The sequence below is a fragment of the Carlito syrichta genome, unplaced genomic scaffold (assembly GCF_000164805.1).
Source record: "Carlito syrichta isolate Samal-C Ts95f unplaced genomic scaffold, Tarsius_syrichta-2.0.1 Scaffold303670, whole genome shotgun sequence".
In the NCBI taxonomy this organism is placed as follows: domain Eukaryota; kingdom Metazoa; phylum Chordata; class Mammalia; order Primates; family Tarsiidae; genus Carlito; species Carlito syrichta.
The window spans coordinates 166,889-185,314 of NW_007247766.1; the positions used below are offsets into that span (position 1 = coordinate 166,889).

Here is an 18,426-nt window from a genome sequence, read left to right on the forward strand (position 1 = left end):
CATTCTTATTTAATATCACTTTTTAGTCTCAAAGTCATTTTTTCAATGATTAAGGAACTTTCTAAACTTAACTCCCTCAACCTACCTATTTTTTTTTAAGACCTAGGTCACATGGAAACTGAAAATCAATGCTAAAATGTTTCGCAGAGTTAATAATAAAACATAACTTAATTCATATGAAACCTCTGTAATTTATATTCTGCATAAAAGATTATATAATCTCAAACATAAGGTTATCTTTTATTAATTAAAAATAAAAATCAATACATCCCGTACATTTCTCTAACATATTATTCCATATGTCCCTAAGTGAATTAAAGATCACAAGGAAATCATAAGACCACTGTTAAAATAATTTGAAGAAAAGATTAAATTTTCTTTTCAACATAATTTTATAAAACCAGCTACCTAACAGCTAGATGGCTAGAAGTAAGCCTTAACAACACTCCTAATTTGTTAAGCATACATTTAACAAGTGAGAAACTGTAGGGTTAAATACCTAACAAATAAAAATAGACTACTTTTTAAAGTCCCAAGGATCAGGAAATATGTATGACTATTTTTTTTTTTTTAAACACCAATACTTACGACTACTTCCAAGTTCTTCAAAAAGGAATTTTACTTTTTCCCATTCTGTAGAATTTTTGTTATTGGGAACATTCAGTGGAACAAAAGCACTACAAAGAAGAAAATGAAACTTTTAATGGCTTTAAAAGATAAAAGGCTAAATAAAAGTGATCTGAAACTAAATTTTTTGTAATTTTTTTTTAAAACAAAGATTAATTTCTCCTCAAAGCAATTAATAAGTCACATCTGCAATAGGCACAGGGGGGTATGAGGTGTTGCTTATTTTATGCATTTACTTTATTACAAATTTATTTTAATAGTGTTATGACTGCATTCAGTAAAATTCATTTCCTTTGTAATTCTATATATCTTATTTTTTATATTTAAAATATTTCGATTTATTTGTCATCATACCTTAATAAAGCTGGTAAAAACAAAATAAAAAATAAATATTGTTTTTGAGAAGGGAAAATAGGTTTAAAATTGTCAGAATAGTCCATGGCACCAAAAAATGGTTAAGAACCTCTGTGCTCAATCAGTAGAACAGAATATAAATATATGCAATTATTTCAATATATGTATGCACATAGAAAGGAATAGCTTAAAAAAATCAGAAAAAAACAGTAAATATCTCAATGTGGGAACAGGGCGATTTTCACTTTCTTCTTAGTGTTTTCTGTATCTTTCAAGATTCTACCCCATAGACACAATGAAAGTGGTTTCTATTTGTTTTTCAATAGACAGCTGAAGGGGAACTGTAGAAATAACAGAGACAAGCTTCCCAGGACTTGCTCTAGCAGCTTAGACTGAGAGAAAATGGGAAACAGACACATAAATAGTCACTTTATTATCTGGCCTGTATCAATAAACAAGAAGCTAATCAAGAGATTGAGGTGAAGGGCTGGGTATGTGGAGAGATAGACAGTAAAGTAAAAAAGAACTACCTCCCTCTCAATTTAATTTGAATTGTAAGCAAAGCAGTAAGATCTAGTCTCTTCTGTAAAGAGGATATACTGAAGGAGTTCAATAGCATATTTAGCATATTCAATAGCATTGCTCTGATAATGTTTCAAGTAAAACAAAGTAATTATAATAAATTTTTCTTTTCAATTTTAAAAACCTTTGCTTGTTAGTACTGTTGATGATTCTTAAAAGATGACTGGGTAGAGCTGTAAAGAGGACACTTAAATTTCTAACTATTCACATTGACTTCTTTTTATTATATTCTTCTTAATCTTGGAGACTTATTTCTCACCCTCTTCAGAAAAAAAAGGGATTACTCACAGGCATAGAGCAATAAATGTAAAACGTCCATTATTTGTTGCCCCAGTAGTGAAGTGGAATAAAAAAATAAAAGTATAACTTCTGTACATATTATACCTATAATATTAACTTATTTAATATTAATAACAAAAACATAAACTAAGCAAGAAAAAACTACCTATGCAATATTCCTCTATTTTATTTGGACAGAGTTTATTCTAGATATCCCAGAAAGTATGTTTTGAACCTGTTCATTGGCAATAACCAATTTGTGAGCAAAAGAAAACAAAAATTTATATGTAACAAAATACATCTATAAAGCTATTAAAATAGATATATATTCAAATATCAAATATATATTCACACAATAATCAATATCATAAAACTCAATGTGTCAGTTTAAGGTAGTCAAAGACATTTATATTACAGCAAAAGAAAATCAATGCATCCTTGTTCTTGACAATACTTTCACACTCAACTCCTAAGCTGAGTTTCTAGCAGTTCAAATATTCAACAAAGAGTAATAATACCAGAGGGAACCGAAAAAAACCTAAAACTTAAATAAATAAATAAGTAGCCCAAACTACTATCAGAATGACTTCAGGAAAATACTTATTTTGAAAAAATCCTTTAGGAGATAACAGGTGAGAACTAACTGTTACTTAGGTATAAACTAAAAAGCTTAAACTCAAAGCAGGTTCCTAAAGAACTTTATCAGCAGAATTTTATAATCTAAGAATCAGACCTAAAATATTTTCATATAAACTAAGAAAGCATTCAGAAGCAGAACTCAAAACAGTTACAACTATATATGTTCATAATATTTAAAGACTTTTTTTTTAGTTGGAGTCTCACTGCCGCCCAGACTGGAGTGCAGTGGCCACTCCCGGCCACCGCAGCCTCGACCTGCTGGGCTCCGGGGATCCTTCCGCCTCAGCCTTCCAAGTAGCTGGAACTACGGGTGCACACTACCACGCCCAGATAATTTTTTGATTTATTGTAGAAGTGAGGTCTCGCCAAGTTGCGCAGGCTGTTCTCCAACCCGTGGGCTCAGGCAAACCTCTCACCTCAGCCTCCTAAAGTACTGGACAGGCTTGAGCCACCACACCTGGCCAGATATGCCAGTTTTAAGACACAGGCAGCAGTTAATTAGAGTATCAGGCATTTACGAATGGTGACAACACTAAAGTAATTAAAGTTAAAATATAATAGGATTTGTGTGGTAAAAAGGTACAGGTACTTTTAAAATCTCAGTCCTTCTCAGCAAATGAATACAGAGCACCTCAGCTTCCAAAGACAGACAGTACTAAATCAAAGTAAGAACTAGAGCCTAGGAAGATTATGATTTTCCCTCATGCCCTTGGAAATAATAAAACTGAAAAATTGATCACTAAAAATATTTTATACTCAGCCTGACTCACTGAATTAGCTTAATACAGATTATCTCTTCAGGAAGAGACAAAGAAAAAGCTAATGAATTTCAGGGGGTATGAAAATGAAATGATGAATTAAGCAGAACTGAAAATAAGATTTTCACTTCCTACACTCAGTCACCAAGTCAAGTCATATTTATCTCCCAAAAAGCTTATTTGCTTCTTGCTAGTGGCTCTCTTTGTAACCACTCTAGTTCCAATGTTCATCTCTCACACTTGAACTCATTCAATGGTTACCATACTGATCTTCCAACCTACTATTTATATACCAGTTTTCCCCCCAAACCTCTTTTCCATACATCCCTCACAGGGCTGTAAGTAACTCTTACAGCAAAGTCATATATATTTACTTTAATGCATTCACACATGTAAATATGTATATGTCTTCTCCGTCTTCCAACTGCTCAGTGGAACAAACTCAAAATTTCCTAAATACTTCATGCAGGACCCAGAGTCTACCCCCCAGCTAACCGCATATCCTGTCACTTGCCCACATGAACACTTAAACAGCACATTCTATTTTTTGTTTTTGAGGGGAGGGAGGTTAAAATCACGTTATACTTTTTATGTTGTTCTTCAAACACTCCTGCTAACTTCAGCCTCCCAATTAATATATTTTATGGACTGAATTGTGTCCTCCACAAAATTCACATGTAAGCCCTAACCCCCAACGTGATGGTATTTGGATATATGTCCTTCAGGGAGATAATTAAGGTTAAATGAGGTCATAAAGGGTGGGGCCCTAATCCCATGGGGTTGGTATCCTTATAAGAGAAAGAGATAAAAGAGAGCACCTGTGCTCACTCACTCTCTCCCCTCCCCACTCCATGCAAGTACAGAGAAAAAGCCATGTGACACAGCAAGAAAGCAGCCATCTACAAGCCAAGAAGAGAGCCCTCACCAGAAAACAAACTTGCCAGCACCTTGATCATAGACTAATATAGCCTACTACTATATTATACATGCTATTCATCTGTTTCCTTTATCAAGTTGGCTGACCAATTCCCACTCCTTCAAACCTCAATTCAAGTATTACTTCCTCTCAGCTTTCTCAACTCCACAAGGTGGAGTAAGAATTTGCTCTTCCACCATCAACACCTGGCATATTTTTCTTGTTGAAGCACTTAAACATTGTAATTCAAAATTCCTTTTCTTTTTTTTCCACACGTCTCCCCAGTGTGAGCCTGAAGACTGAGACCATGAGCCTCCATCTTGAGTCCCAAGACGTAGCATAGTAAACAACACACAAGTGTCCCCAAAACATATAAGCTACATGAATTAGCTACACCTAGCCCACATCTTTGCCATCATTTTTACTGTTTTATTAGCAAATATATATCACTTAAAAGAAACTTAAAGCATGCCACTTTCAAAATAATTTCAAGAAATGTAGTCCATCATTTAACCTAAATGTATACCTCATCCAAAAATTTACATATGGTAATGAGAAGAACATTGTCCTGGTTAACCAAAACACAACTGGTCTTTAATTTGTTATTCTTTTATTCTGACTGCTGCAATCATTTGTAGTAGTATTGATGGCTCCCAGTCATGTTCTAAACCAGGAGTTGGCAAAAACAAACAAACAAAACTAGCTGGCTGCCTGTGTTTGCAAATAAAGTTTTATTAGAACACAGTCGTGTTCTTTGGCTTATATACTTTCTATGTACATCAGTGCTACAAGAGGAGAGTTGAGCCACAGAGACCATATAAACCATGAACCTAAAATACTTCCTATTTGCCCTTCAGGAAAAGTTTATGAATTCCTGTTCTAGGTTTAGAGAAAGAGACCTCCACATTAACAAAGCAAATTAACATCATAGATTTAGTTTTCTTTAAAAAGTCAAAAAAAACTTTTAAAAACATATTCAGTAGCTAAAATAAATATCAAAGCCACTTAAAAAAAAATGCCCTTTCAAAAAATACTCTTTTTCATGACACATCAAGGCAGGCAAAGGGAATTGGAAATATGACTTGACTATAAAACACTTGCATTCTAAGAGCTCCTGGAACTACAAAAAGTTACTGAACAATTTTATTCTCATTACGAACTACATGTAATAAGTAAACTTTATTCGATAATTTTCAGTGGAAGTTATTTATTGAAATTTGTGAGACTAAATTATAAACAGAAATATATTTCTTTATTTCAATAGCATTAAAGGTACAAATGGTTTTTGGTTACACTGATACACTGCATAGTGGTGAAAAAGTCTGAGCTTTGGCGTAGCTGTCACCTCCACTAGTTACACACTGTACCTGAGAAGAGATGTTTTCATCCCTCTCTCCTCTTCCCTCATTTTCCTTTCTGCGATGCCAATGGTCAGTATACCATTCTCTGTGCCTTTGCAGACCCTTAGCTTAGCTCCCACTTATAAATGAGGACATGCGGTATTCAGCTTTCTGTTCCTGCATTACTTCACTTAGGATAATGGTCTCCAATTCCATCCACGTTGATGCAAAAGATATTATTTCATACTTTTTTATGGCTGAATAGTATTCCATGGTATATATGTATGAAGGGGGACCCAAAAAACCCAGAATTATTTTTTGGAGGGTGGGCCCATTATAGTACAGGTTTCTCCCACTAGGTAAGTGTTCTGGGAACCCATCAGCTTCAGTGTACCAGTAAACATTGTTGAAAGAGGCTGCGTTCGGCTTCAGCGAATTTTTTGGGAGATTCTTTCATGAACAACCTGCCCACACCATGCTGAGTGTTCAGCAATTTTTGACCAAAAATGGCATGACCTTCCTATTCACCTGATCTCACCCCAACAACTTGTTTGTTTCCGCAAATGAAAAAAGTCTTCACAGGGAAACATTTTGCCGATGTAGAAGAGAAGAAAAAAAAAAAAAAGCAGAAGCACTAAAAGACAACAAAACTAATGAGTTCAAAAACCATTTTGAGTAGTGGAAAAAGGGTCTCGACAGGTGTATTGCATCAAACAAAGAGTACTCTGAAGGTGACTGAAGTTTAAACATGTAAAAATACACAATTTTTAAAAAATAAATTCTGGCTTTTGAGAGTCCCCCCTCATACATATATATATATATATATATATATATAACATTTTCATTATCCACTGGTCAGTTGACGGCTGAGTCCACATCTTTGCAATTGTGAATAATGCTGTGATAAACATGCAAGTGCAGATGTCCTTTCTGGATAATGTCCTCTGTTCCCCTGGGTAGATACAAAGTCATGGGATTGCTGGATTGAATGGTAGATCTATTTTTAGTTGAGAAATCTCTATACCAATTTCCATAGAGGCTGCACTAATTTGCACTCCCACCAACAGTATATAAGTATTCTTTTTCACTGCTTCAGCGCCAACATCTGTGAGTACTATGAGTACTATTTTTTTTTAATGGCCATTCTGACTAGTGTAAGGTGGTATATCATTGTGGTTTTAATCTGATGACTAGTGATGTTGAGCATTTTTCCCCCACAGATTTGTTGGTCATTTGCATATCTTCTTTTGAGAGATATTCATGTCATTGGCCCACTTTTTAATTTTTTTTTTCCTTGTTGATTTGAGTTCCTTGTAGAGTCTGGATATTAGTCTTTTGTTTGATGTATAATTTACAAATATTTTCTCCCATTCTGCAGATTGCCTCTTTACTCTGTTGATTATTTCTTTTGCTATACAGAAGCTTTTTTGTTAAACAAGTCCCACTGATTTATTTTTATTGCATTTGCTTTTGGGGTCTTAGCTATAAATTCTTTGCCTAGACCAATGTCCAGAAGAATTGTACCTAGGTTTTCTTCTAGGGTTTTTATGGTTCACATCTGACACTTAAGTCTTTAATCCATCTTGAGTTAATTTTTATACATTGTGAGACACAGGGATCCAGTTTCATTCTTTTGTATGAGGCTATTCAATTTTTTCAACACCATTTATTGAATAGAGTATCCTTTCCCCAGTGTATGCTTCAGTCTGCTTTGTCAAAGATCAGTTGGTTGTAGGTATTTGGGTTTCATTCTGAATTCTCTATTTTGTTCCACTGTCTACGTGTCTGTTCTCGTGCCAGTACCATGATGTTTTCATTAAAATAGATTTGCAGTATAATCTGAGGTAGGGTAATCTGATGCCTCCAGCTTTGTTCTTTTTTTCTTAGGATTGCTCTGGCCACTTGGGCCTTTTTGGGGGGGTTCCATATGAATTTATGAATTTCATGATTGTTTTCTCTAATTTTGTGAAAAATAATATTGGTAGTTTGACAGGGATTGAGTTGAATCTCAATATTGATTCTTCCAATCTATTAGGCCTGGGTTGTTTTTCCATTTGTTGGTGTCCTCTACAACTTCTTTCCTCAGTGTTTCTCCTTGCAGGGATCTTTTACCTCCTAAGCATTTAATTTTTTTGTCAGGTATTGTAAACGGGATTGAGTTATTTGATTCTCAGCTTGGTTACTATTGGTACACAGCAGTGTTACTGATTTGTGTTTTCTCATTTTGTAACCGGAGACCTTACTGAATTTGTTTGTCAAGTTCAGGAATCTTTTGGAGGAGTTGTTAGAATTTTCTAGATATAAGATCATCTCATCAGCAAGCATAGATAGCTTCACTTCTTCTTTTCCAATTTGGATATCCCATATTTCTTTCTCTTGCCTGATTGCTCAGGCTAGAACTTCTAGTACTATGTTGAATAGGAGTGGTGTAAGTGTACATCTTTGCCTTGTTCCAGATCTGGGGAACGTCTTAACTTTTCTCCATTCAGTATGATATTGGCTAAGGGTTTGTCAGATGTGGTTTTTATTATAATGAGGTATGTTTCCTCTTTGTTTATTTAGCTTAGAGTAAATAAAGTTTAGCATGAAGGAATGCTGAATTTTATCAAATGCTTTTTTGTGTGTCCACTGAAATGAGTATATGATTTTTGTTTCTAATTCAATTTATGTAGGGGATCATGTTTTTTGAATTGTGAATGTTGAGTCAACTTTGCATACCTAGAATGAAACTTACTTGATCATGGTAATTATTTTTTTGATGTGCTATTGGATTCGGTTTACTAAGCTTTTGTTGAGAATTTCTGCATCTATGTTCATCAGAGATACTAGCCTGTAGATTTTTAAAATTATATTTAAACATTTTACTTTTCTGTTGTATTCCACATTTTAAAAACTTCATTAGCACTTGATATATTTCCTAACATAAAAGTTAAAAGAATCAAGACCTATTTTTAACAAAGATAAATTGTCTTCCATAAGCAAGGATAAGTTTTAGATGTATAAATAGATATGCCAAATTCTACTGATATCAGTATAAAACTTAAGCAGCCGGGCTCAGCCTGTAATCCCGCACCTTTGGGAGGCTGAGGTGAGTGGATTGCCTGAGCCTGCGGGTTCGAGACCCGCCTGGGCAGCGAGACCTAACCTCTACAATAAATCAAAAAATCAGCTGGGCGTGGCAGTGCGCACCTGTAATTCCGGCTACTTGGAAGGCTGAGGTGGAAGGATCACCGGAGCCCAGCAGGTCGAGGCTGCGGTGGCCGGGAGCGGCCACTGCACTCCAGTCTGGGCGACAGAGTGAGACTCCAACTCAAAAAAAAAAACAACAAAAAAAAACTTAAGATGAAAAAATTTGGATGAGCCAAATCTTAAAAAAATGCACAGACAAGGATTTCATCAGAGTGTTGTTGATAATGAGAAAACTGAAAACATCATGAACATCTAAGGTCATCACTAGAAGAATGGTAAACTACATTGTTGCATCTAAAGAAGAGAATGCAATACAGACAAAACTGATGGCTCTACATTTCCTATCCTGAAGAGATACCCACAGTATGTAAATAAGTAGATTACCAAGAAATAGATAAAATATCATCACATGTGCATAAAAACTAAAACATTTAGGGTACATCCAAGAATGGAGGGCATTCTGCATGCAGTCAAGCATATATAAGGGAAGACCTCAAAAAAACCCAAAAAAAACCCTGGAATTATTTTTTGGAGAGTGAGCCCCTTGTAGTATAGGCTTCCCCTGCTCCGTAAATGTTCTAGAAACTGATCGGCGTCAGTGTACCAGCTAGTGCTGTGAGAGATTATGTTTGGCTTCAGTGAATTGGGTTTTTTTGAGATTCTTTCAATGTGTTTGCCCATTTCATGATGGGTGATTTACATGAGTAACCTGCCCACACCACGCTGGATGTCCAGCAGCTCTTGACCAAAAAATGGCATAATCCCCATACCCCACTCTTCCTATTCACCTGATCTTACCCCAAGCGACTTTTGTTTCATTTCTTCATATGAAAAAAAAATGTTTTACCGATGTGGAAGAGATGAAACAAAAAATGGCAGAAGCACTAAAAAGCACGAAAATTGACAAGTTCAAAAACTGTTTTGAGTAGTAGAAAAAGCATCTTGATAAGCGTATTACATCAGACAGAGAGTACTTTGAAGGTGACTGTGGTGTAAACATGAAAGAATACATCATTTTTCATAAATAAATTCCTTTTTGGGGGGTCCCCCTTGTAAAATATGTCTAGATTAACAACACAGGCAAAAAAATATGAAATCGTGGCTACTGCTCAGTGGTGATACAAAAAAGGTGGTTTGTTCTTTTTTCCACATTTTGTTCTTTCTTACCTAGATTTTTCTGAATGGGCCTTTTACTACCATTATTCAAGTAATTCTATTCTGATGAAAACAAAAAGTCAACACTTACCCAACTAAAAGAAGAAGTGCACAAACCACTGCAAATCCCAGCGTATACTTGAGTGCTGTTTTAATTTGCTAGATGCCAAGGGGAAAAAAGTATACCATTTAGCAAGTCATTTGAAATATAAAAGATTCTTGCAAAAGTGTAACAGTACCTTCATATCAAATACACATTTATAGTTAACAATGTAAATTTTTGCTTGCAGAAAAAGTCCTTAAAATTTACAGAAAAAGTCACATCTTAAGTATCTCTGGAAAATACATGAGATTTTAAAATCTTGTCAATGGTTAGGTCCTTGTGGAAACCATCCACCCTAAAGCATAGTCAATTCTTCAGTAAGCATCTTTAGAAAAGTTACCAGGATATTAATAAAATAGTCCTCAAAACAGAGAGCAGTCAGAATCTCTAATGCCCCAAACTGAATTCATCAAAGTGGTTTATAACAATAATAAGCACTTAAAATACATGCTTGTAAATATATGTATATATGTGTATTATATATAAAATACATATTTTATATGCATATGCATAGCTACATATGTCAATACATATACAAACATATAAGTATATATAAGTATATGCTTATACATATTTGTGTGTATATACTTATATACTGTAATATATACTTTATATTTATCAAGCCAGGCATTGTTTTACATATGTTCTCACTTGATTCTCATAATAACTCTAAGATACATGCTCTCATTCCTTCTTAGAGATAAGGAAACTTGGGTTCAGAGAGGTTAAATAATTTGCCCTATGTCACATATGTCCTAAGTGACTAAACAAGAACTTGAAACTAAGAATTTGGGAATTTAAAGGCCATGCTTTCCTTGGTGCCTGTGACATAATCCAAAGAAGGCTTTAAAACAACCATAAAAAAAAACAAAAACAAACTGGACACTGTGAACATGGATAAAAAAATTAATAGCAATCTCATTTTCAATCAATCAGTCAGAAACAATATCAATTTGTCCTCTCAGACTAATTAAGTCTCTAAAAATCACCTATTAAAATTTAAATTCATGTTTTCTATGGTAAGCTCTTGTTTACAAAAGAGGTAAGGTACTCTTTAGGAAAAAACCTAAAGAAAAGGTAAAGAGGACCCTAAGATCAACTGAAGGGTGGGGCAAGATCGCGTTAGAGGACATGACCAGGGACTGCATCAATCTCAGTGAATTTTATTAAGTTTGTAACCAGTTATTTACTTTACATATCTTGTGCTTCCAAATATAGAGTTACATAATATCTACAAAGAATAATTCTTACTCTCTTTATAAATATTTCGCCATCACATTTTTTTTCTCTAACACACTGCAATGATTCACTCTAAGAGTCATTTGCAATACTATTAAATTACTTGCTACTGATCTGAATTCAAATGCTCTTAAGGGCATGATTAACCAGGATGCTGGCTTTTGAGTAAATATATTTATTTTTGTATTTAAGTACAAAACATAAACAAGGTATAAAACAAATTCCTATACTCAATAAAACAAGACATTTACTCCTACTATGTTGTTTTTTTCCCCACATAGCCTAAAAAGCCTACATTATTCACTTTAATACCTGGTAGTATCCTTGTACTAAAATTGCACTATCTGGAGCACATTACAAGTCATACAGTTACTGAGCCCTTGAAATGTGGCTTGTTTGAATTAAGTCTATCTTAAATGTAAAATCCAACCTAAATTGTAATGATTTCATGTGAAAAAAAGAATTTTAAGATCTCACTAATAATATATTTGACTATATTTAAAATTATGATATTCAGGATATGTTAAATACAATGTATAATTAAAATAAATGTCAAGAATTTCTTTTTACTTATTATTATTATTATTTTTTTTTGAGTTGGAGTCTCACTCTGTCGCCCAGACTGGAGTGCAGTGGCCGCTCCCGGCCACCGCAGCCTCGACCTGCTGGGCTCCGGCGATCCTTCCGCCTCAGTCTTCCAAGTAGCCGGAATTACAGGCATGTGCTACCATGCCCACCTGATTTTTTGATTTATTGTAGAGATGAGGTCTCGCTGCCCAGGCGGGTCCCGAACCCGCGGGCTCAGGCAATCCACTCACCTCAGCCTCCCAAAGGCACAGGGTTATAGGCTGAGCCACCGATCCCGGCTCTTTTTACTTATTTTAATGTGGCAACTAGCAAATGCAGAAATTCACATGTAGCCAACATTGTTTTTCTATTAGACAACACTGTTCTAGAACAAATTCAGAGTCATGTCATTCCATGAAAAAGGAGAAAATAATCTTTTTCTTTCCTAAATTGAGACCTTTAAAATAAAGATACTTACAGTGCATTTACCAGTGTCATCATCATCCTTTTCTTCATAGTAGAAGTAGACAAAAGGGATCCAGAAGAACACACAGAACAATATAACAGAATATAGAGCTGTAGAAATAAATAACAAACTGAGCTTTACTGAACATATATGCTTAATCAGAGTTGTCCAACTGTACATATGTATAGACATGTATATATTCACTCACCAAATCCACCCCCATCAGATTCCCTATACATATCACTCTATGTGTACACTATATGACAGTCAAACAGCCCTTTCTGTCCTGTGTCCCAAGAAATCAGTAGCACTACTAGAATAACAAAGTACTATTCAAGTAAACGATGTGGCAATTTGTAACAGCAATAATAATAATAATGTGTCAAGAACCATCATGGCAGCTAACCTCTGAGCTCTTACTAGGAACTCATTACATGCTTGAGAACTTCCTGTGAAGCCTGTCATTTAAATAAACTTGCATTCATTCTAACTTAAATTTTAGTACAGTTGACACAACATTTGCCACTCTGGCAAGTTAAAGAAACAGCTACAAATGATACTGCCCTTTTGATATGAATAATTTTCTCATGCTAAGTTTAAAAAATATGCAGTATTACGTAACTTACCTAACACAATTCAAAATAGAGAAAAGCTTAGAAGAACAGTAAAACAGTAAAATTAGATTCTCTGTTCATCCACTGATAGACACACTGATTGTGTCCACATTGCAGGTTTGCAAATAATGCAGTTATAAATACCAGTGTACAAATAACACTTCAAGATTGTTTTTGATTAGCAGATTCAAAATTGGATTCAAAGTTAACTGACAGGAATTACTATCTATCTGCTATAAAACAGTGTTATATCTGATATATTTTCAACCAGTAGTCAGTCAAAATATTTATTTGAAATAAATACAGAACTTAAGTTACAATTTGAACAGTTGAAGATATATTACAATTAACAGTACAAATAGCTTTAACAACATTTTGGGAATTAAGAAGGTTTTAAAAAAATTTAGATTCACTTTTTTTGCATATTCAAAATTTGATGAAAACTAACAGTATAAGTATATAAGGCAATTACAGAATGACAATCACTGCATTCCTTTGTAAAAGAAAGCATCAGTTACTACCTCATATCCATTAAGATGGCTACTATCAAAAAACAATAACAACAAGTGTTGGCACAGATGTAGGGAAGCTGGGACCCTGGGTACTGCTGCAAGTATATAAAATGGTACAGCCACTGCGGAAAATATAATGCTTCCTCAAAAAATTAAAAATAAAATTACATATAGTCAGCAATTCCACTTCTAGGTATACATCCAAAAGAAAAGAATTGAAAACAATCTCAAAAAGTTATTTGTACACCTATTTGCATGGCTGAGTTATTAACAATCCCTAAAACATGAATGCAACCCATGTAGCCACTGATGGATAAACAGAGAAGCATAATATGGTATACACATAAAACAAAATATTATACAGCCTTGAAAAGAAGGAAATTCTGACATATGCCACAGTGTGGATAAACCTTGAGGACATTATGTTAAGTGAAATAAGCTAGTCACAAAAAGATAAAGACTGTATGATCTCCCTTTTATGACATACTTAGAGAAGTAAAATCATAGAAGCAGAAAGGGGATGGCAGTTGGTGGGGAAGGAGAGTTATTGTGAAATGGGTTTTGGTTTTGCAAGATGAGAAAGTTATGGAGATGGACGGTGGTGATGGCACATTATGAAAATATTTAATACCGGTGAACTGTACGTTTAAAATGGCTAATATGGTAAATTTCATGTTATATGTATTATATCACAATAAAAAAAACCAGGAAAGAAGTTATTTTAGTAGTATATAATAAAACCTCAATTACTTACTCCATTGAAATGACTGTAGTAGTTACAGGATTTGTAAACAATATCTTAATATTCACTAACACTATCTCATTTATCTGGAGGACATTTATGAAACAGCCCTATAACACAACACAGATGAAAAACCTCAAAGCAAATAGAATCCTAAATAACCAATAAAAGGGTCAGAGTTAATTTATACTGAACAATCACAAATGACTGTCAACATACTGAATTTGGCACCATAAATATTTAATGGAATTTCTGAAGTCTTTTACTATTTTGAGCAACTAACAGTGACAGTAATTTTTTAGAGTAATAAATATCATTATAGACCAAAAAGTAGTGAGTATTAACATTTCTACTGCAATTCTAAGAATCAACAGAAATAAACATATATTCAAAAAAGTACCGAAATAAGTATCCCAAAGCTTTAAAAAGCAAAACATAAAAATGCCAAGTTTGTAAATACTATATTAATGTAATTTAAATAATCAATTAATTTGTGCAAGTTAGGAAAAAACTTGAATTAGTACAACAGACTTTGGTGAGCTGATAATCTCACACCAAAAACTGAAAAATTGACAAGTGCAGTAAGGATTTGCTTCAGCCTCAGTATGTCACTTGTATGTGCTACTTGGTGGCCTTAGACATTACACAAAGAGTCTAGTGACACAAGAGTACATTTTCTATGACTGAACTTAGGGCAGTCCTAGAGCTGGCAAAACTAATCTATCATGAGAAGTCAAAAAAAAAAAATGGTTGGGGAGCTGCTGGCTGCAAAGAGACACAAGGACATTTGGCAACCAGAAATCTCATGTGGTGCTGAGGGAAGCGCCCACAGAAAGACAGTGTCAGTGAACAACACCTGGAGGAAGTTGAAAACAGACAATTCTGAAGAAACTCTGTAGTATCCCCCATAGTCTAGGACTCAAGATAGGTTTAGAACAACTGCTCTAAATATCTGCTTCCCTGATACCACATTCTAAGTCATTTCCTGGTAATCTGACTACTCTTGCTCAGTGTGCTTCATAAAGCTGTCTTCCTTTAGCCCCACTGATGCCAAACTATAAAGACATTTAAATTAACATTTATTCTTTGTTTCAGATCAGTTCTAATCTCACAGTGGACTTATTTGTCTGTAAATGAAAAATAAATAGTGCTGTTTCTACTTTCACGGAATAGAAAAATTGCTTCCTTTAAAGTTCTACTTCAAATTCATTGCTATTTTCAAAGGCAAATTATTCTTAACATCAACGGTTATGACAGTCTCATACTCTGACATCTTTATAAAGTCCACTTTTACTTATAAATGTTTTTGTTAAAAGATGCTACTAGTAAATGAAAGATAAACAGACTTTTGGTTTAGTAGACCCACTAACATCAAAGAAGAAACACATTAAGAAAAAATTTTAAAACCTCATGTCCACAAAAATTGACCAAAAAAGACCCTCATAAAGCAACTTCTTTTTTTAAAACAATTTATCAAGAACTAGCAAAAACAAGTTAGTAGAGAGCCATTAATCCTTAAAAGGCCATGGGAAAAAACCATAGCAAATGACAGATGATAATTTCTGTGGTTTCTTAATATCTACAAAGTAAGCAATCTACCTTGTAAAAGGTGTGTATTATTAAATTATAACTCACATGAAAATTACCTTGGATAAATTAGACTTTGAAATCGTTAAAAAAAAAAAATTCAAAGAATGTATCCCACCCAACTACAAATGAAAATAGCTAAGTTTAAGTCAAAACACAATGCTAAAGAAAAACTTAGCCAATATTGTAATAGAATAATTAGTTGTTACAAAGCTTTTTGTTTTAGAGGTCAGAGTATAAAGCTATTCTGGGAGCTCTAAAAGCTTTCTAAAAGTATCCGTTTACCCCCTGAAGAAATTTGGAGTCAAGACGGCTGGCTGTGTATTCACATTTTCCTCTCAGCAAGCATTCCCTTTTTTTGTCCTCCTCTTCTGCATCCTGGTCAAAACGGATACATGATGGCCTAAACTCCAGCACCATTTTAAAATGTGCAGTCACCTTAAGAAGGAAATTCTGTGCTAAGGGTGGAGAGCAGAGAAGAAACAAACTGAGGACCCACACAGGCTATAGCACTGCCCCTGGACAGCCTACCCCTGACTTAAAGTGAGACAAAAAACCCATAAAAACATTAAGCCTATTTCCAACCTGCTGACAGCAGCTACGTGTCATTCCTGAAAACAGAATATGGTACTAGAAGTGGGTAAACTCAAACATTGATTTCTGAGCTACACCAAGCCCTTGGTGGTCCTGCCTGTGCAGGGTGGATATAATAGATCTCAACTAACTTGCCATTGAACATGGCAGTATCAAGAGGTGCCACAAAATCCCCTGGGCTCAAGAGCTCCTTTTCCTAGCCTTAACTGTAGCAGCAACTCTGTGTCCCCTAACAGTCACATCAATCACTACTGATGACATGGTCACTACTATTGCCCAGTGATTCCACAGAAAAAGGAGATCAAAATGACCAGGTAGATATCACAACTTCTAATGCAACAAAACCATCATGTTATATTAGGTGGAAGTCCTTGCATTTAGCTATTAAGAATTCTAAACCAGCATGCAAGGTAAGAAGCAAATGTTTTGTAAGTACTGAACCACTCAAAGACTACTCATAAATGACCTACTTACTAATGAATTAAGAATAATGGCATGAACTTCTCTGTTCACTTCTATGCCTCAGTTACCAGTAATATGCATACAGATTACAGGAGGAAGAGAACCACATGGTGCTTACTGGTTCACCCCTTTCTCTGAAACTCAGAGACTTCTCACCCAAGGGGGCACCCCCCCAAAATGGAATTTATGTAAAACATTGTGTATATTCTTGTATGTTTAAACTTCAGTCGCCTTCAAACTACTCTCCATTTCATACAATATACCTAAAAAACACTTCTTTCACCGCTCGAAACAATTGCTAAACTTGTGGATTTTAATGCCTTTTAGTGATTCTGCTGGATTTTGTTTCACCTCTTCCAGATTAGCTAAACATTTCCAAGGACATTTTTCATCCAAACAAAACAAAACAAAAACAACAAAAGTCACTCAGGGCAAGATCAGGTGAATAGGGAGGGCAGAGCATGGGGCTCATGCCATTTTTTGGTCAAAAACTGCAGAACACTCAGTGCAGTATGGGTAGGTGTACTTGTAAACCAACCATCATGAAATGGGCAGACGCGCTGAAACTCTGAAAGCAAATTCACTGAAGCCGAATGCAGCCTCTCACAACAATGCTAGCTGGTACACCGATGTCGATGGGCTGGGGAAATCTGTACTAATAAGGGGCCCGCCATCCAAAAAATAATTCTGGCATTTTGAGGGTTCTCCCCCCTCAGAAAGCTAGCACAGTCTTGATAAGAGAATAAGAGTAATAAGAGAAAGAAAAATTACAGACGAGTCTCACATGCAAATTGATTTTTAAAAGAATCCTAAATGAGAGAGCAGCAAATCAAATCCAGCAATAGATTTTTTTAAAAAGCCACCATCATGACCAATTTGGGTTAATGCTCGAAATGTAAAATTGTTTTAAAAATAATCTACCCAATAGTACCTAATATACCCCCTGAAAGAATAAAACAAAACAAAACAAAACTTCACATGATCATCTCAATAGATACAGAAAGGCCCCTGATAAAACATACTCGTTTAACAAATACTGAGTATGAGTCAGTTGATATTCTACGGATATGCATATTGTGATCCTGTGAACTTTGTTAATTGGTTGTAGATAATATATATCGGTTCCTGGGGATTCTTCTACCTACAGAATCTTATGTCAGCTGTGAAAATAACAGTCTTAATTCTTTTCCAGTTTGGATGTATTTATTTAAGTAAACATTTAAATAACTAAATAATAAAAATAAATAAATGTTCACTTAAAGAAGCTTATTCATTTAAATTTATTCGTTCAGACTTACTAGACTGGCTAGAATATGCAGAACTATACTAAATAGCAGTGCTGAAAGCAGAATAGTTGATTAGCAGTGTTGAGAGCAGACATACACACCTTGTTCCTAATCTTAGAATAAATGCATTCCAGCAATTTCCCTATTGAGAATATACCAAGAGGAACTCAAATCACTCTACAAAAGAGATACTTACACACATATGTTTGTTGCAGCTCTATTCACAATAGCAAAAACATGGAACCAACCATACTGTCCATCAAAGCTGGACTGGATAAAAAATATGTGGTACATATACACAATGGAATGTTTACACAGCCATAAAGGACAAACATATGGACTTCGCAGCAACTTGGATGGATTTAGAGTCGATCATACTTAGTGATCTATCACAGAAACAAAGAACAGAGTACCA

At 34.7% G+C, this 18,426-nt stretch overlaps 1 protein-coding gene across 1 annotated transcript in view; it reads right to left on the bottom strand.

Moving 5' to 3' along the window:
* The window catches only part of LMBRD1 (LMBR1 domain containing 1), a 113,811-nt gene that overhangs the window by 61,663 nt on the left and 33,722 nt on the right, over positions 1-18,426 (bottom strand). Inside the window, exons 4-6 of the mRNA XM_008059001.2 lie at positions 12,227-12,324; positions 9,931-9,998; positions 589-677 (exon numbers count right to left, since the gene is read on the bottom strand). Coding sequence (XP_008057192.1) covers positions 589-677; positions 9,931-9,998; positions 12,227-12,324 — 255 coding nt within the window. The remainder of the gene's footprint in view (positions 1-588; positions 678-9,930; positions 9,999-12,226; positions 12,325-18,426) is intronic.